The sequence below is a fragment of the Podarcis muralis genome, chromosome 6, assembly GCF_964188315.1.
Source record: "Podarcis muralis chromosome 6, rPodMur119.hap1.1, whole genome shotgun sequence".
Taxonomy (NCBI): Eukaryota; Metazoa; Chordata; class Lepidosauria; order Squamata; family Lacertidae; genus Podarcis; species Podarcis muralis.
This window is the reverse complement of record NC_135660.1, coordinates 20,649,068-20,670,077: the sequence shown is the minus strand read 5'-3', so window position 1 is coordinate 20,670,077 and position 21,010 is coordinate 20,649,068. Positions and strand designations below refer to the sequence as shown.

The 21,010-nt window shown below is 42.1% G+C and overlaps 1 protein-coding gene across 2 annotated transcripts in view; it reads left to right on the top strand.

The window, feature by feature from the left end:
- RSRC1 (arginine and serine rich coiled-coil 1) overlaps window positions 1–1,478 on the top strand; it is a 177,005-nt gene extending 175,527 nt beyond the window's left edge. For both annotated transcript variants that reach the window (XM_028731398.2, XM_028731399.2), the window contains one exon: window positions 565–1,478. In XM_028731398.2, the coding sequence (XP_028587231.2) occupies window positions 565–666 (102 nt within the window). In that variant the 3' untranslated portion in view covers window positions 667–1,478. The remainder of the gene's footprint in view (window positions 1–564) is intronic.
- The last annotated feature ends 19,532 nt before the right edge of the window (window positions 1,479–21,010 follow it).

The window sequence follows — 21,010 nt, the reverse complement described above, 5'->3', positions numbered from 1 at the left end:
TGTACCCACATTTCAATAACTTCCTTTGAATTGCCAGCACTGCATTGTATACATCAGAATATAGAAATCTGTCTTTCTTACATGCTCTTAGCATACTTGGAGGAAGCACCTATCTTCCTGAACTTCTGCCTACCGTAAGTAGATTGAGGCTTTGTAGGCACTCTTCACTTGCTGCAGCAGAGATCTTTCCAATTCTACAGAGATGCTTGAAGGATCCAGTGATGTGACACAGGATTAATTTATAGATAGTGATGCCAGACCTCAAAATTGCCTAGATAAGTGGATAGTGATTGTGGTTACGCAGTTGGCATGGTACAGATATTTGGCGTATGCTCAAAGCTAAGACCTGATGCAGATCGTACCACAATTTGACAGATGCTGAAAATCCATGGAGAAACACAACAAAATCCTAACTTTGATGAGGGCATCTCAGTGTAGGTTTTCCACTGCACTACTGATTGCTTGAGGTTTCTGGCAATGGATTCATGGGGTATTTTCGATACTCACAAATGTTAATCCTCAGCAAGATGTCTACATGTTGTATCTTTTCTTCCTCTCTTACAGCTGTTTGTTGACAAGGCAGAAGCAGAAGAAAGATGGTTCCAGAGGCTGATTTCTCTTCGTCAAGAGAGGCTAATGGGCAGCCCTGTGGCCTGGGTGAATTAAACAGCCTACAGAATTTCAGTGTCTTCTGTGCTATAAAAATCCAGTGGTAAAACTGGATGAGTGTTCAAGTAAGCATGGCCTATTAGGAAAGAAATTTTTTACCCTGGCTTCTGTTTGAGGCCAACATTGTTTTAATTGAGAATTGTCTTAGCATAACTGCGCGTATCTGAATGGATGGTGGGTAGAATGAAGGCGAGATGAGAGGGAGCACCAGAAGATCTGCTAAATTACTGCATATAAGAAATTATGTCTTATTGTCCTGAAGGCAGCTGAGAGATCCTGGTGGTGTTTTGACAGAATTCAGTCCTGTTGGGAAGAACGTTTAGGATTTGTTTCCTTAACAATCTAATACCTCTTTCCTCCCAACAGAAGCAGGCAAGTCCTAACTTTCTCTGTTCTCTATCATTATTAAAATGTAATCATATGCTTTGCTGCCTGTTCAACAAATTATTCTGAATACAGGACACAGACAAATAGAGAGGGAAGAGAAGAGATCATTTGGTGTTTTGCAGTTTTCATTCTTAAACTGTCTCCAGTGTGTAGTTATATAGATGCAATTGTAAGGTATTAAGATACTATTTAATAGCTCTGTGCTCTAAGGGTGAAACATACCTCTAGATTCTGTGACACTTTCCCCATTGATGCTCATTCAAAGTCCAGGCATGGAGCTCCTTGATAAGAACTGGAAACTGGCAATTGTATAGGAAAGGCACCCACTATCCCTAAACTACATAATGACAGTGTAATCTTATTAAGTACGCTTTGCTAACAATTCAAGGTTCTTTAAATAAAAGAGTATTTTGAGCTATGCACTCTTCAGTCTCCCATTTGAGTTTTATTTGGATATTTTTAGACTAGCGGCAAACAATGACTTATTAAAGACAGTGGAAACTTCCCACTCAGTGAAAGGAGGATTGCTGTTAGTTGATAAAGCAGGTGTTCCTCTTTGGCGGTGGCCACGTTTTAATATTTGCCCAATAGTGGCTGAGATTCAAAGTACTGTGTGTAATATTTCACACGTGTGCAAGGACATTTCAGTTCCTCTCTCCACCCCCACCCCCCAGTGGCAGCCCTCAAGCCCTGCTTTGAAAGTGGGAGGAGCCTCTGGATGGGTGAATGAAATTGCTGTTGGAAGTGACCAATCACTTCCTCATGTGCCCAGGAAATTGTTTTGCACAATATTCACAGGCCTCTCTGGATCCACTACTTCTCTCCTATTACGTTCTCACATGTATAAAAGATTGAGCTGAGCTAGATCCTAAGCTGTGCACAAAAAAAGTCATGTATAAGTATGCACCCTTATCATCATCATCATCATCAAACCTTTTATTGGCATCACATACAAACATCCAAAACAAATCTATACAGTGGTACCTCGGGTTAAGTACTTAATTCGTTCCGGAGGTCCGTTCTTAACCTGAAACTGTTCTTAACCTGAAGCACCACTTTAGCTAATGGGGCCTCCCGCTACCGCTGCGCCACCGGAGCACAATTTCTGTTCTCATCCTGAAGCAAAGTTCTTAACCCAAGGTAGTATTTCTGGGTTAGCAGAGTCTATAACCTGAAGCATATGTAACCTGAAGCGTATGTAACCCAAGGTACCACTGTACAGAATTACCACTTCCCCAGTGGCACAAAACATTTGCTAAAGAAAAGGAGGCAGAGCAGTCTATCATCACATCTCTAGGTCTCCAGGGAGATCAAACGTCTGCAATGTATTTCGACGACAAAAAACCAAATAGAGATATTTAGCCACTAACTTGGTGAGCTCCTGATCATTCCCCAGTATGACCTCAAACTCTGTTTTCCATTTGGGGATGCAGAGTTGATCTAGAAATTGCTGATGGAGATCAGCATATAGTTTACAATTAAGTACCATATGTGTAAGGGTTTCCACCAGGTGGTCTTCACATGGGCAAGTTCTTTCTCCTTCCACCCTGCCTGAGAACCTTCCCCAAAGGAGGTTTGAAATAAACCTGGCCAGAGAAAATGCCCTTCCTTCTTGAGAGTTAAGCAGAAACTCTCTCTTATCATGTCATACATGCACTCTTATCATGCTCTACATTATGGGGGATAGGAGATCTACAGCTTTCATTGTACCGAATTCTTGAAGATATAGATGTGGCATTTTGAGCACATGATTGTCTGCTACAAGTGAATGATATATATTATATATATTTTCTCAATTCATGTTTAATGGGTTATTTACTAGTGGTTGTATCAAATGTTAGTTCCACTCAAACTAAACTCATTAACACTAATGGGCATGACTAACTCAGAGCCATTAATTTCAGTAGGTCTACTCTTATGTATATTCAACTCTTAGGAATAAAGTGAAAGGATAGAATCAAAGTAAGAAACGTTTGCTGTTGACAGATGCTCAAAAAAACAACAACCAGTACACTATTCAGAATGAGACACCCAAAGGTATATGATGGATGATTTACCTTCACTGAGGTAAAAAAGTAACCCTGATTCCCCATCATACAATGTTGGCTAGATTTTAAGACACTCAGTTGTGAGGTGGGCATAGAAAGCAAATCAATAAAAGCATTCAGTATTGCAAATATACGTCTTGCTTATGGAGGCCATATTACTATGCACTCTTGATCTTCCCAAGCAGCTTCAGGGCCTTCGATTATATCTGTATCTTCTCCCATACATTCGTAGTTACAAGTTACATTAATTATTGAAGCATCATGTTGCCAACTAAACTTTGCTTCATCCCTTAAAATATGTCGTTATGTGAAATATGAGTAGAAAGCTGAAGGAGAAAAAGAGAGAAATTGCTTTATTCGGTTGGGGCAAGGATATCAGTTGTAGTTTTGATTCAACATTTAGCTGCTCCAGCAAGAAAGGAACATGTCACAAAATGCAAGACTGTGGTCTCCCTTCAGGCATATAGTTTTCCATAGTACTGTGAATGCTGTCAAAGGAGAAATCATACCTTTTTGTCAAAGGCTTTTGGGGTACCAGGTTGTAACTGGGCATATACGGCTCATGAGCTCTTCAGCCCTATATTTCACACAGCCTCTCTCATCTCCTATTGGCTACTAGTCATGATAGCATGGATCACATGCAGCAAGGCTCTGAATATCAGCTGCTAGAAAGTCGAAGATCTTCTAGTGTTCCCCCTTCCAGCTTTTGGACTTCTCATAGGCATCTGGTTGGTTGCTTTGGGAATCAGGATGCTCAGCTAATATGTCCTTCAGTCTGATCCAGCAAGGTCCTTCTTGTGTTCTTCCTTTCTTAAGTCAATGCATCTTGTGCTAAACACAGTTCACTAAACATTCAGGTCTTTCAAATGAATTCATATCACCTTAACAGCATGACCCACTTGTATTAGTGGGATTTGCTGAGAACAAAACCACATTACCATTCTTACATATCTTTCCACTGGATCCTATGTTATCTAGGAAATGTGTGTATTCTTTTGTTGATGTGTTCTTCAAACTGAATCCCACACATTGGGCTATCGTCAATCATCAGCTATAGTGTGGGAGCAAGAAGCAAAACCACAGAAGATCCAGGAAGGCTATTGTTGTCCAAAGTCCTAGCCAAAAGAGTAACGTTTTATAGCCCTTCCAGTTAAATAGCGCCTCTCCACCTTCATGGGTGGAACCAGTCCGGTACAGGAAATTCCCAGTTTACACAGGGGTTACATTCCAAGACACTGTGTGTGAAATCACATATATTTGAAACACTATTGAAAAAGCCTGCAAACACCCCATTCTGCCCCTATCTGTGGCATTTTCTGGTCATTTCCAGGTTTGGCATGATGCGTGTGTTTGCAGTAGCACACATACTGAACACACATAAATGGGGGGGGGGTGTCTGTACTGTAAACAGTTTGCTTTCCAGGAAAATGCTCCTTACTGCATACTTGGTGGTTCTTTGCTCTGTACACAGCTAGTTCCCAGAGTGAGTGCCAGCAACTGTTGTAATAGTGTGTCTTGCCATGGATATTTTGCTTTTTAATAGATATGAAGCCGCTGGGAGAGATCATCAGGGGGTTTGGGCTGGGTGTTCATCAGTATGCAGATGACACCCAGCTCTACCTCTCTTTTAAATCAGAACCAGTGAAGGCGGTGAATGTCCTGTGTGAGTGCCTGGAGGTGGTTGGAGGATGGATGGCGGCTAACAGATAGAGGTTGAATCCTGACAAGTCAGAGGTATTGTTTTGGGGGGACAGGGGGCAGGCAGGTGTGGGGGACTCCCTGGTCCTGAATGGGGTAACTGTGCCCCTGAAGGAGCAGGTGTGCAGCCTGGGAGTCATTTTGGACTCACAGTTGTCCATGGAGGCATAGGTTAATTCTGTGTCCAGGGCAGCTGTCTACCAGCTCAACGTGGTACGCAGGCTAAGACCCTACCTGCCCGTGGACTGTCTTGTCAGAGTGGTGCATACTCTAGTTATCTCCTGCTTGGACTACTGCAATGCGCTTTATGTGGGGCTACCGTTGAAGGTGACCCGGAAACTGCAATTAATCCAGAATGTGGCAGCTAGACTGGTGACTGGGAGCGGCCGCCGAGACCACATAACACCGGTCCTGAGAGATCTGCATTGACTCCCAGTTCGTTTCCGAGCTCAATTCAAAGTGTTGGTGCTGACCTTTTAAGCCCTAAACGGCCTCAGTCCTGTATACCTGAAGGAGCGTCTCCACCCCCATCGTTCAGCCCGGACACAGATGCAGTGCCGAGGGCCTTCTGGCAGTTCCCTCACTGCGAGAAGTGAGGTTACAGGGAACCAGACAGAGGACTTTCTTGGTAGTGGCGCCTGCCCTGTGGAAAGCCCTCCCATCAGATGTCAAGGAAATAAGCAGCTATCTTCTCTTTAAAAGACATCTGAAGGCAGCCCTGTTTAGGGAAGTTTTTAATACTTAATGCTGTATTGTTTTTAACACTTGATTGGGAGCCGCCCAGAGTGGCTGGGGAAACTCAGCCAGATGTGCGGGGTATAAATAAATTATTATTATTATTATTATTATTATTATTATTATTATTATTATTGCATCAGAACAGACAAATGATGGGCAACATTGTTCTCCATGGATTCCACCCCCTGATAGCTGTCTCAGTGATTCAGATACCGGGTTTTTGTTTTAACGAAACACAAATAAAACAGTTCCTCTCTAAAATAATACTCAAGACTTTTCATTTGTCTCCCGATTCTCAATAAATTTTCTTTGTAAGTTTCTTCTTTCCGTGATACTACTGCCAGCTTCATCTGCTGCTGTTTGAAGTGCCTTCAGAAAGGTGCTGCAGGCAGCTGTCTACTGGCTCATCTCACAGAAATCACATAGAAGGGTAACTGCACACTTTGCTTCAAAACTTTCTTTCGTGGAGGGCTAGAGTCTTCCTTTTTTTAAAAAAAGAAGAAGAGCTTGGAGTCTGGAGCTCTTTGCTAATTGTGGGTCTGCTACATCAGGACCCCCTGAACCTGCCCCTTGGCAGTCCTGAGAGCAAACACAGGGGATATACTCTGAAAAAGGAACTTTGGTGCTCATGGTATTTGTCTCTTCTTCTAGTTCAGGCTTCCTCAACCTCGGCCCTCCAGTTGTTTTTGGCCCACAACTCCCATGATCCCTAGCTAGCAGGACCAGTGGTCAGGGATGATGGGAATTGTAGTCTCAAAACATCTGGAGGGCCGAGGTTGAGGAAGCCTGTGTTGATGTAAAGCAGAGTTCCGTGCCCAGCGGAAGGATGAGGAGTACGTACTACATACTCAGTATTGCTTTATTTACAGTTCAAAGCAGATATATTACAGAAAGACATCTTGCCTCTGCAGGAGCAGAAAAAGCATCCTCTCTCCTCGACAGCTTGGAGAGAATCACACAGTGAAAAACAGGAAACCAGTGTACGTCACATCCAGTCTCCCTTTCCCGTGAGAAACTCCAACAGTACAGACTGTGGAATGTAAACACCTGTCTCGTGACAAGCCCTTTCGCTGCACAGTGAAGGAAAGCAGAAACCAACATCCTCCCCCTTTCTGTGAACATCACTGGGCAGCGTGTTCGTACAATATCAGTACAAACCCAACTTCTGCACATAGGTACAGTGTTGATCCCTTGATACAATCTTGGACAATACATCAGCAGGAATTTCATTACCTGGCATATAGGACACCGTTACGAGTCCCTTCTGAATACATTCCCTAGCATGCTGCAACTTTAATTGCAAGTGCTTCGTGCTTTGCTTACAACCTTCAGACTTCAGCAAAGCCAAACACGCTTTGTTGTCCTGGTAAACCTGGATTGGACATTTGACAGGAATTCTCATATCTTTGCACAATTGTAACAACCATTCACAATCCTTAAGTGAATAAGACAGTGCATTCAGTTCAGCTTCACAAGTACTTAAGCTAACTGTTGTTTGCTTCTTGCATGACCAATCAAACAGACCCTGATTGTACATGTAGCAAACTCCAGACGTACTTTTCCTGTCTGCAGTGTCACTTCCAAAACTTGCATCTGCAAATATCTCAAGACCACCAGACTTCTGATTGTTAAATCTCAGTCTGTAATGCATAGTGCCTTTCAAATACCGCGCTATGCGTTTCAGAGCTTTCCAATCCTTGACACTAGGATTGTTGACTTGTCTGCTTAGCAAATTACAGCTAACAGCAATGTCTGGTCTTGAACATTTGGCAATGAAGTTTAGCTTGCCTAGCACACTTCTGTACAGTGTAGTGTCAGAAAATGCTTCTTCAGTGTCATCTACCTGATAACCTGTTGTCATCGGTGTGTCTACAGGGTTAGCATCCATCAGGTTTAGTTTGCTTAACACATCAGCAATTTTCCGTGACTGGTGTACTAGAATGTTACCATCTTGATCTCTCTCTATTTCCAGAGATAGATAGTTGTTTACCTCACCAAGATCTTTCATGTCAAAGTGCTCCTTCAGTTGAGCTAGGGCGTTATTGTACATTGCGACATCTTTCCAAAAGAATAATAAATCATCAACATAAAACAAACAGTACAGTTTCTTTTGCCCCTCCTCTTTGACAAATACACATGGATCAGCTTTCCCTTGCTGAAAACCTAGAGAAAACAATACTTCAGTGAGTTTTGTGTGCCAACACCGTGCACTTTGTTTGAGACCATAAAGGGATTTCTTCAGAGCACAAACAAATCCCTGTTTTACCTGTACGCCATCAGGTGGAAACATATAAAGTGATTCATCTAGAGATCCGTACAGAAAAGCTGTATTAATATCATGGTGACTAATGTGTAGATTTTCCTCTGCAGCTAGCTTGAGCATAAGCCTAATGCTTTCATACCTCACCGTGGGTGAGTAGGTCTCGTGATAGTCTTCACCTGGTACCTGTGCAAAACCTCTGGCTACCAATCTGGCTTTGTGTCTGACTATCTTGCCATTTTGATCTGTCTTCGCTTTGAAGACCCATTTGCTTCCAAGCAGTTTCATTCCTGGAACTACTGGAACTAGCTCCCATGTTTTGTTCCTTTCCAAGGAATCAAGCTCAGCCTTCATGGCATTTAACCATGGCTCAGCTTCCTTTGAATCCAAACCCTGGATTTCTTGGAAACTTGAAGGTTCAAATACCTTCTTGGAGCTTTTAACAGCTGTTACTGCTATCGTAGCAAACTCATCAGCAAATCTCTTTGGAGGTTTGCCTTTTGTGGCTCTTTGTGACCTGCGAATGAGCCTTAAGTCTTCAACACTCTCCTCTTCCTTCTTGGGAGAAAAACGACCTATTGTGAACAATGGTTCCTCCAATTCTTCTCGATCAGAGCTTTCAGAGGGTCGCATAGAGGCTTTCGCACTCTTGAAATCCTCTGAATCACCTGATTCAGTTTCAGATTCAGACTCAGAACCTTCATCAGTGGGTGTGGATTGTTGTGGTTGCTTTTGACTATCCTCAGTCTCATCACCGTCATCAGGATAACATTGGAAAATTCCCACATTCTCCCCCCACTTTGCATTGTACTCAACACTTCTCGTGAGTTTAATTGTCTTAGAGTCAGTCATCATTATTCTGTAAGACCCTTTCTGATAACCTAGAAAGATACCATGCAATCCACGCTTGTCTAACTTGGAGTTTTGTGGTGAATGAACCCACATGTCAGAACCAAATATTTTCATGTGTTTGATGTATGGCTTCTTGCCAAACATCTTTTCATAGGGGGTACAACCAATCGCTGAAGATAACCTGCGATTGTAACTGTAAACAAAACACGAGAGAGATTCGGCCCAATAACTCTCTGGAAGATTGGCATCATGCAGCAAGGTTTTTAACCCTTGAAGCAATGTCTGATTTGCCCGTTCCGCAAGTCCATTCTGCCATGGCGAGCGAGGACTAGACAAATCGTGTTGAATTCCTTTCTCAGTCAGAAAAGCTTCAAACTGCTGAGAAGTGAATTCTCCCCCGCGATCAGTGAAAAGAGTTTTTATCTTCTTACCATGCACATTTTCCAACCAAGCACAGAATTCCTTGAACCTAGGAAAAGCCTCTGATTTCTGCTTGAGATTGTACACAAAAATATATCTAGAAAATGCATCAATGAGAACCATGAAGTACCTATTTCCACCCAAAGAGGGCGATAGTGGTCCAACCAAATCTGCATGAACAATTTGGTATGGTTCCGTAGCTTGCCTACTAGACACCTTACCTTTCGCAGCCATTTTCACCTTGTTTGCTGCGCATGCTTTGCACTTCATGTGGTACTTGCAGGGTTTAATAGTCATACCTTCAACCAAGGCAGGCATTTTAGATACTGCCTCAAAATGCAAATGACCAAATTTTCGATGAAAATCATGAATACATTCTGCATGCAAACTTTTGTTAGAACCTGCAATGCAACAAGTGTCATCCTGCACAACATCATCATAATACAAAACAAACAAACGATCAACATATTCAGCATGCAATTCATAGTCATTTTTCTTTGTGATGATGCACTTCTTGTTCTTGAAGGACACGTCAATGTTCCGCTCAATTAGCTGTCCAACGCTGAGAAGATTATGTTTGGCGTCTGGCACGTAAAGGACATTCTGTATCGATAAGTCCAAACTGTGAAGAACAACAGTTCCGTAGCCTTTACTGGGAATAGTGTGGTCATCCGCCTGGTGAATCGCACCTTCCTGCGGTGTAAAAGACACAAACAGTCTTTTATCGTTGCACATGTGGTGGGTTGCCGCCGAATCAACAACGAAGAAAGATCTAGACGTCTTCTGGATCTCTGCAACCTTTGGAGTGAAGCGTGAAACCATAGCCTTGTGCTGCGTTGTCCTAGACACCGGACCTTTGCCTTTGCCTCGGCCTTTTCCGCGCGATGAGCTTTCGCTGCGCTGCTCTGTCTTGGCCTTGGGATATCTGCATTCCCTCTTCATATGGCCTAGACGTCCACACGAGTAGCATTTCACTGCCTTCAAAGCTTTGGCGCCATCTGGTGGTTCCACTGCACTATGGGATGACGTCTGTGAAGACTCCCCCTTGCCCATGCAGCTAGCACCCCGGCGATCTGCTTCATTCTGAATCACGGCAGTAACAAAGTCCACTGTCAGCTGAGCTGTTGGCTGCACAGCAATCTGGGTTGCAACAGACTCCCAACCTGAACCCAAAGATTGTAGTATCATGAAAGAATACACAGCCTCTGGAAAGTTGAGTCCTCTCTGTTGCAGCTCATGTCTCAGATTTTGCATCTCCATCAGATGTAAACGCACATCTCCACCTTCAGCAAGAGCCATATTATGCAGCTTGTTAAAGTAAAACATAGTAGATCCAGCTTCTGTCCTTAAGTGAGCCTCCCTCAAAGATTCCCAAATTTCTCTGGCTGAGGTCTTATCACGCAATAGACAGAGCTCTTCTGGGGATACTATCAATGTAAGTGTTCCCCGTGCTTTGGAATCCTTAGCTTTCCATGCATCTGTAACTGGAGCTGGGGGGGTTTCTGTAATCACCTCAAACAAACCCTCTTTCCGCAGAATTGCCTCTGCATACAGAACCCAGTCCGCATAATTTTTCTTGTTGAGCTTAGGAATCCCACAAGCATCCTGAAGGGCCATCATGACTCTGGCATTAGCCTTCAGCGTTATATATGCTGCTTTAAATCTTGCTGCGTCACTGCTGCAGCTGCTTCATTCCAAAAGCGCACTTAAAAGTTACTTTCGATTTCCCCAGCATAGTAACTTGTGCCTGGGAGCCTTTTGCCTATTCCCGGCAAAACGGCTTTAAAAGTTCAAAGTCCAGCCATAAAGCCATTAACTAGAAGCTGGCAGGCTGCCCGGAGCAGTAGTACATACCTCATCAATCACTTTTACGCGCAGAGCAGATTCCAATCCGATCCGTCCCTCTGCATTCCGATCCTTTGCCGGCACTCCGATTCGACTTCTGGAGCCCATAACCACGTGTTGATGTAAAGCAGAGTTCCGTGCCCAGCGGAAGGATGAGGAGTACGTACTACATACTCAGTATTGCTTTATTTACAGTTCAAAGCAGATATATTACAGAAAGACATCTTGCCTCTGCAGGAGCAGAAAAAGCATCCTCTCTCCTCGACAGCTTGGAGAGAATCACACAGTGAAAAACAGGAAACCAGTGTACGTCACATCCAGTCTCCCTTTCCCGTGAGAAACTCCAACAGTACAGACTGTGGAATGTAAACACCTGTCTCGTGACAAGCCCTTTCGCTGCACAGTGAAGGAAAGCAGAAACCAACAGCCTGCTCTAGTTATATCCTGCTTGTTAGCAGCTGGGCTCAATTTGATCTAACCCAGTACTGCTACCCATTTCAGAAACCCTCTATTCATTTATGACATTTAAATGCTGCACTTTAGTTGTTTAAAAAAATCTAAGGGCAACTTACACGTAAAACACTGTCAGGATAAAAACTTCGTAGTTGGAAGTGATGTACAGATTCAAAGGTAAGCTTGGAAATGTCTGGGGAATTAAATTTCAGAAGCAGAGGGAGGTGCTGAGTAGGATTTCCAGCTGGCAGAGCTTCAGCACCCTCCATAAATCCTTGCTCCTTCCTAAGATTTGCTGAAGCAAATGTTGTGATGTGCTTAATTTGCATAGTTTATGTAAGCTGCAAGACCCAGCTACTCTAGGCACTTATTTTCTATTCAGTGTATTGTTTAAAGTAGTCCATGTATCTGCCTCTGCCAGAAGTCCTTTCCCCTCTTTATAGAGAACCTCTTGACATTTTTTAAAAGAAAACGAACAAGGAAGCTTGGGGTCGAGTCATAAAACCAAACTGATGTGCTGAAACAGTTCTTAACCTGAAGCACCACTTTAGCTAATGGGGCCTCCTGCTGCCGCCACGCCGCTGAAGCACAATTTCTGTTCTCATCCTGAAGCAAAGTTCTTAACCTGAGGTACTATTTCTGGGTTAGTGGAGTCTGTAACCTGAAGCATATGTAACCTGAAGCGTATGTAACCCGAGGTACCACTGTAAAGTCAGCCTAAATACTTTCATTCTTAGTGTGTCAACATGGTCATGTGAATTGACCATCATTGTGAACCGAGTTTGAAATCTTCTCCAATAAATTGTGACAAAATCCTTATAAGAAAGCTATGCGCGCGCACACACACACACCCTTACTTAACAGTTTGCAGCTATTGACATGATGATGAGCGTGGAAGACATGGGGCTCTCCCTTAACATAACAAAGAAATTTAATGAAACAGCACCAGTCGTAGACAAATGTCTCCTTTAAAGAACAACGAAAATATTCCAATACAAGTTCTTGCTTTATAGATTTGCAACCTTATGAATATTTCCTGAGAGGTACATCACAGGCTGCTGACCTCTGACACAGTATGAAAGATTTTTGTTGCCGTGACTGCAGTATATAAGCATTATTTATTTACTGGTAAATTATTGATGGTCCTCTAATTCATGTGTGATGGGAGGAAGTAGGTCTGCAAGTGACTTATAAGTGGAAGTGTGTCGAAAACCTGTAGAAATCAATGATGAATCTATCTATATAGTTGGTCCCAGTGTAGGTTCTGTTTATGCAACAATGATGAATGGCAGATCTGCTAATGGAGAGTTTTTAAATGTTGTTATCAGTGATTAATGCGGGGAGCTTCGAACCCTGGAAGATGGGTTTGTTTTCTGCGGTGTGTGTAAAGGATTTCTTAGAGCCCACTACCAATACCTAAGAGGGAAGGAGGAACATGTAAAGATTTTCCCCACCCTCCCAATCGCCAAGTAATTTACAGAGTCTATTAAAAGAAGTCTCATGCATTAAGCAGTCTAATGATAGGGTTAGTTCATCCAAGCACACTCAGGGATGTACAGGATATTTTTAATTAGAATTGGACTTATATTTTCAACAGTCATTACCTTAAAAAAAAAATCACACCGGTTTATAGTCAAAGTAGAATTGAGATCAGTTTGGGAGGAAGTGATTCCCTCCCTGCTCTTAAATATTTATAAGCCTGCTGTAAAGCAATACATCATAATACCATAACAATCTAGAAAAACAATGCTATAATATACCAGTATATTATAGTATCTAGAAAAACAATACTATAATATAACAGTATAAAAACATGTTCCAAAGCAACAGAAGTAGAATCATAAAACAGCATCTCTGCATAGAGTCGAGGTATGAAAAAATGTGGTTTCTGGAGCTTTCTGAAAAGCTTTCTGCCACTGTAGTGCAGTTCTTTAGGGGATAAACTTTAAAAATACAGAGTTTATACCATTTGTATAATCAGAAGATCCAAGCAGAATACCAGTTTGGCACAATGCACACTTAAATGGAACCAATGCGTTATCTGTTTCTTCAGAGTCCAGATAAACTTGGTGGACAGAATTTGCCATGATTATCAGATATTTCTGTGAAGCAAATGTGAATTTCAAATATGTTATAATAATTCTATATTTTATTTTATTAATATTTCTTGTCATTGACGTATTATGAAAAGGGGGGAATCTTCCGGCGGCCTGTAAACATGCATACTTGCGATTGATTTTCCAAAAATAAGTTACTACATAAAACCACAGCAATAAAGCAGTAAACATCACTACCATTATTAAAGAGCCAAGCAAACTTCCTTTGGGAGGGAGTTCTAGAAGGTAAGAGCCACTACTGAGAAGGCCCTGTCTCTAGAGCCTACCAATTTAACTGATCTTAGGCATGGCCTTCATATGAAGAGAGAAAGTCCTTCAAATGCCCTGGTCTCAAACCATTTAGGCCTTTAAAAGTCACCATCACTTTGAATCGTGCCCAGAAATGCACAGTAACCAGAAGAAACCACAAAAATGGTACGAAGAGAGCCGGGAAAACAGCTAGCAATCCCAGGAGCCTTTGCACCAACCTTTGAGGACAGTGGAAAGTTGGCAATTTTTGCATCTGGTAAGTGCTGCAGGTTTTTAATGGTTTTTTCAAGGGTTTCCAGAGGTTTAGAGGGTGTTTGCAGGTTTTTTAGATGGTGTTCCCCACCATATGTTATTTTATGTATACACGCAGTACCTAGGGCTCTTAACTGCTGCATAAGCAGGGAAATGCCTGTCCTACCGTATTCTGTTTTCAAAACCCACCTTTTCTGGACTGTCTTTTGGACAACATATTATCTCCCTTCTCAGACTAACACTATAGGCAGGTAACTGACTGAGTGCATACTCATCTTCTTCAAAAGGGATGCGGGTGGCGCTGTGGTCTAAACCACTGAGCCTCTTGGGCTTGCTGATCAGAAAGTCGGTGGTTCAAATCCCTGCGACAGGGTGAGCTCCTGTCGCTCGGTCCCAGCTCCTGCCAACCTAGCAGTTTGAAAGCACACCAAAAAATGCAAGTAGAAAAATAGGTGCTGCTGTGGCGGGAAGGTAAATGGCTTTTCTGTGCGCTCTGGCTTCCATCACACTGTTCCATTGTGCACCAGAAGTGGTTTAGTTCTGCTGGCCACATGACCCAGAAGGCTGTCTGTGGACAAACGCCGGCTCCCTCGGCCTGAAAGCAAGATGAGCGCCGCACAGTCACCTTGGACTGGACTTAACCATCCAGGGGTCCTTTACCTTTTACCTTTACCTCATCTTCTGCTTACCTTTGCCTTCCTCTCCCTTCCTCTGTTGCCTTGCTTGTGTTGCATTTTAAGGCAGAGACCTGTCATTGTCTTGAAGTTCCAAGCACATGGATGGAGCTACATAAACAGCGGCACAACTGTTTCACAGTAGGTCTGGCTCCATAATAAAGCTGGCACCGTCTGCCAATAAGGGTTCCAAGTTCAGAAACACAGGCAGGTCGACATAGTTGGTTGCATCCCACAAAATCAAACTTGGAGTTGACCCGTTTAAATTAGTGGCCATAACTAGCTTATGTGCGTTCATTTCTGTGAGGCTGCTATATTGCATAGAGATGTATGCTTACACTTGGCATACAAGATTTTAAAGAGACATAAAGGTACGGGATGTGTTTATTTCTTACTGCTGGACAACATTTAGTTTCCTTATAACTGAACTGTGGACAAGCTTTTAATATATCTTGATTAAAATTTGGTAGGATACTGAAAACCAGTTGAAATTGTTCCGTGAAGCTTGGTTGGCCTTATAAACGTAATACCCTAATGCCTATTTTGGATTTTTTCTTATGGGCAATCACAGCTACGTTTGATTTTTTGCCTTCTGTTTAGTATGTTAATTCCATCTTAAACCAGCAGGTGGCATCCAAAAACCCAGGCTCCAGCACTTTTTTTTTTAGTACCTCAAAGCACATTATGTTGTACAGTATATGCAATATGCTGCTACTTAATCTGATTACGTACTTAGGCTGCAGTCCTAAACATACTTATCTGGGAAGAAGTTCCCACTAAACTCAGTGGGACTTGCTTCTGAGAGGAGTGCACTGTTGATCTGCAGTATTTATTCGTGGAAGAAGGAAATATTTACGAATTAGTTGGAAGACAGATGTGCAGAAGATACCAGTAATGTAACAGCATTCTTTAAGGAAGGAGGAGAAAGCATGTCTAAAATGGAATCGGTTTCTAGTTGCCAGTTGCTAATGTCTGCAATGTGCACTGGAACTCTGCCTACCTAAACAGGTCTGTGTGTATCCATGATCTGTAATGAAATTTTCACCTTCAGATCAAATTTCTTCCTGCTAATGAAAACTGAAATGTATCAGGGGGAGGAAACCCCAAGCAGCTGACAGTTGGCTGTCCTTAGGGGAGCCAGTGTGGTGTAGTGGTTAAGAGCAGTGGACTCATAATCTGGTGATCTGGGTTCAAGTCCCTGCTCCTCCACATGCAGCTGCTGGGTGACCTTGGGCTAGTCACACTTCTCTGAAGTCTCTCAGCCTCACTCACCTCACAGAGTGTTTGTTGTGGGGGAGGAAGGGAAAGGAGAATATTAGCCGCTTTGAGACTCCTTTGGGTAGTGATAAAGCGGGATATCAAATCTAAACTCTTCTTCTTCTTCTTCTTCTTCTTCTTCTTCTTCTTCTTCTTCTTCTTCTTCTAGTTAACGTTACAATGCACCCTCTAGATGAGGCATCCCTAACCTTCGGCCCTCCAGATCTTTTGGACTACAATTCTCATCATCCCGGACTGCTGGTCCTGTTAGCTAGTGATCATGGGAGTTGTAGGTCAAAACATCTGGAGGGCCCCGGGTTGGGGGTGCCTGCTCTAGATTATCCCATATTATGTCCATCTTACTGCAGAAGCTTCAGTTAGCTAAAGATATCCAACACTATTTTTTCCTCTTACAGTATTGCTGAAGGTCTACCTACCTTTAAGACAGAAATATAAGGGGGGGGGGATATATAGGCAGAAAATGGCATTTAAGCAAAGACAAGTTCTAAATATTCATGTACAGTGACTCAATTGAATTGGCTGCATATCACCCCTGTCAGTGAAAGGGCCCTGTCCCCTGATTTTCTAATTAAGTGGGTAATGACTGAATGAATTCCAGGTCATTTGGCTGGAATATGGAGAAACCCATGACCACAGCCCCGAGCTCCTAGGAGGATGCATGTGATACAGGTGGAATGGATGGCTAGATGAGTAGGTATTGCTAAACAGGAATCTTTCTCTTGCACACCCCACAATTGAGATTAATGGGATTTCTGCATTGTGCTGATTTCTGTGTTGTGTCGATTTAAGGAGTGCTTGCACAGGAGAAGTTCCAGTTGCATTGCACCCTTGGTTATGGTACAAAAATTAAAAGCTGCATATAATGTTTACAGAACTGAACAATATTAATACCAACAATCCAGCAATATTGCAACATGACCTTTTTGTTCGTGATGAATGTGCTTAACAAGGCTGCCAATTCTGAATGAGATTTAAATAGCCATATCTTGGAAATGAATAAGAATTAAGAAGGTAAATTAATTCCTAAGGGGAATCGCAGCAGAACTCATTAGTTCAGGAATAAAAATACCTCAAAACTTTTAATTAAAGATATTTACTCTGAATGAATACCACTTGGCAGGTTTCTGCAGACTCCATAATCTCATTTATGCAAAAGTTTTCATATATTACTGGCGACATCATTAATCTCATTGGCAATGCCCTCCAGACTGACAATCCTGTAGCTGCGAGATGATTTCCTCCCAAATCCTTTTTATCTGTATAAAAGAAATCTAACTCAATCAGACAACAATCGTAGAAAGGCCTGAGCAATTAGAGACATCACTCTCAGAAATGGGCTACTGACATTAGCGTGTTAGTATGGCTCTCGTAATGAGCTCCTTCCTAATAAGAGTGTCTTTTGCCTCAAACACACGAAAATAATTAAGTTTCTGAAGCTCCTCCTCCTTATTTGTTCAACAGGACATTCTCAGAGATTTGAAGGAAGTGAGGAAGGAGATTCTATCTCCTAAAGTGAAATAATATTTGAGAAATCAGTAAATACTCATTGTCCACAGCAAGCCAAAGGCTTCATGTTGCTCTCTTGTTAATAGTAAAGAAGAGAGAGAAATTTTGTTCTTCTGTAATGAACATCCTAAGAAGGCTGCGCTGTGTGTTCTAGCCTAATTTATGATACAACTCTCTGGACATCAACTACAAATGAATGCAGCATACATTATTTATTCAACTAACTCAGTGTGGGAGATGGCAAAAATGATATAACCAGGCAATAGCAAATATTCCATGGGATAATACACTCCAGAAGTTGAAAGTCTGCATGCCTCAATTAGGGCCAATTTTGCTGCTGCAAGATGTGAGATAAATAAGAAAATGCTGGTATATTACTATGAAGAATAATGAATTGTTTCATTAGTTGAAAATAGGTACAATAGGAAGCCTCAGCTGTGTACAACTTTGGAGTCAAATCCATCCTACCTTTCAGGGGAGAATCAAGGACTGCTATTTGCTAAAAATACACCCATTTTATAACATTCTTGACATCCAATAAACATAATAGTGTTTGGCATGTGTGAAATTCACTTTAAATATTAACAGATAAATAGATGGGCTCTTCAGTTTTGCCACCTGTTGAAGATAGGAGGAGCCCAACAGGATATACCGTATTTTTCCGTCTATAAGATGCCCCCATGTATAAGACTATTTTTGGGGACTCAGATTTAAGAAAATGGAGGGGAGATGGCTCAGAGTATAAGACGCCCCCTAATTTTTGACATTATTTTTTAGGGGGGAAACCTAGTCTTATACACGGGAAAATACGGTAAATTGCCTGTAAATTGCACAGGGTATGTAGTCAACAGTGGAAGCTCAGAATATCTACTGGCTGTTACTTCCCTTGATCTGGAAACTATATACTTTTATTGATGCCTTTTTTGTGGTTTTTTTGTGTTTTGGTTTTTTGGAGGAAGGAGACCCTATTTTGTGAATTACACCAGGGGCGCCAGCCAACTCAATCCAGCCTTGAGCATGGGATAGACCCTGTTATTTTCCTACTGGTTATTTCGCTTTTGAACTGGGCATGGTTTGTCCCCCGCACCCCAAGCTTTTCAGTTTCCACAGACATGTTGTTAGTATTTTAAAGATCCCAAGTGCTTCTCTCCTTTTGTCCAAAGGAAAAGATGTAGCAGCATAAACGAAAGGTTGGAAGATCTTGTGATTTAATTAGCTAGAAGCATCTTAACCCTCAGTGAAGCCTTCCACAAGGTGACACTGTTCTTATACATCCTCGAGCAGTGACACTCAAAGTTTGGAAGCTACTGTTTGGAAAAACACAGAAGCAAACAGTTATCAGAACACACTCAACACAGAAGTATGCCTCACCCAGTGTGTCTCTCTATCTTAGGAGAGACAGCCAGCAAATTCTGTATCCTCTTGCCTTTATCTAAAACTAAGCACTCGATGCTGAAAGTTAAAACCCAACAAACTGCGCTAGTTAGTATTGAGAAATGGGATTGCCATTGGGAATCAACAGCGACAGCTACATAATGAACTGAGTAATATACTAATTGTATGATTATGTTTTTGCTATAAAAGCACTGTAATTAATACTCTCTTGAACTGAGTGATTAAATCCCTCCTAGATTCCCACGTGATGTCCGGTTGTGGTAAGTGAGTTGTACTTCTGTTAGCAAAAGCTTGACATAAATTACTTTTGAGGGAGAGAATGAATGGAAGTTGGGAAATGAATTCAAGGCAGGAACCCCCTTGAAAACTCTTGAGTATTTATGGCATATGAACTACAGCACTGTAAAGGGAGCTGTTGCACTCATCAGGCTCCCTGAAGGAGTTTGACTAACTTAGGCTGGGGTGAACTCTGGTGAATTCACAATCTGATGCAGCATGCCTGACATTGTAGGGTTGGGCCAAGATCCTGGATAAGCTTAGATCTGTTTTAAGGAGTTTTAGATCTCCTGAAAAGGACACAGATGAGGGAGCTTTTACTTCTATTCTTTTTTATTATTATTTGTTGTATTTTATAGACCAAGCATCTTAAACTCTAATTTGGTAAAATTACACAGGCTCTTAGTTTTGAGAACGGTCAGTCTCTATGTTAGTTTTAAGTTTGGCCTTGATGTCTTAGTATTACTATGTTGATGGCATAAGCATTTTAAAGGGGGCATTCTCATGCTGTGATTTTATGGCAAATTTATTTGGTTGACCCACTGAAACAAATTGTTTTGTAAGCCCTTTCAATAAACAGTGTGGCCTGCTTAAAATCTTTTCTCTGTGCTGTTCTTTATTCCAGTTTTCCTCACAGGTGGCTGTGTCCTGTTCTGAATGAGGCAGCCTCCTCTTTTAAGCCTAATCTTTCTTCAGCCCAATTGGAAGATTTTAACTGTTTTCAGACACACTGTTTTTCTACAAAGCAATTTTAAAACAATCCAGAGTGTTCAGTTCATATTTCTCTCATTTGTGTTGTAATTCAGATACCCATTTACCTTTTATAGTGGGAACATGCTTTGACCTTGAGAATGAGTTTGCATATAGGAATCAGCTTGGAAGTGAAGTGAAAGGATAGTTGGCACCATTTTAGATTTCTCTGTGTGTGATGTATCAGTTTTAGCTATTTATATCCTGCCCGTCAAAAAAACATTGCTAGGGTATATTTAAAATAAGGTAAAGGTAAAGGGACCCCTGACTGTTAAGCCCAGTCACGAACGGCTCTGGGGTTGCGGCGCTTATCTCGCTTTATTGGCCGAGGGAGCCGGCGTACAGCTTCCGGAGGTCATGTGGCCAGCATGACTAAGCCGCTTCTGGCGAACCAGAGCAGCGCACGGAAACACCGTTTACCTTCCCGCCGGAACGGTACCAATTTATCTACTTGCACTTTGACGTGCTTTCGAACTGCTAGGTTGGCAGGAGCTGGGACCGAGCAACGGGAGCTTACCCCGTCACGGGGATTTGAACCACCGACCTTCTGATTGGCAAGCCCTAGGCTCAGTGGTTTAGACCACAGCGCCATCTACGTCCCAACATATTTAAAATACTCAAGTGCAATTATATAACAACAATGATAATATGTATACCAAAAACCCCAACAGCAATAAAATCTAAAACAGCAGGTGGCAGAGAAGCATAAAAACTAATCACTGGAAATAAAGCTCCCAGTTAAAATGCCTTGGGGAATAAAAAGGTATTTGCAGCTCAGAATAGGTGTTAGGCAAACAATACTAGCAACAACAAAAATTCCTTCCAGTAGCACCTTAAAGACCAACTAAGTTAGTTCTTGGTATGAGCTTTCGTGTGCATGCACACTTCTTCAGATTCTTCAGGTATCTGAAGAAGTGTGCATGCACACGAAAGCCCATACCAAGAACTAACTTAGTTGGTCTTTAAGGTGCTACTGGAAGGAATTTTTTTTGTTTTGACTATGGCAGACCAACACGGCTACCTATCTGTAACTGAATACTAGCAACGTATTCCACAAGCAGGGTGCCACCACTGAGAAGGTCCTTTCCCTGATTACTGCCTACCTTATATTTGACAGCAGGGGCACCCAAAGTTTCACAGTGA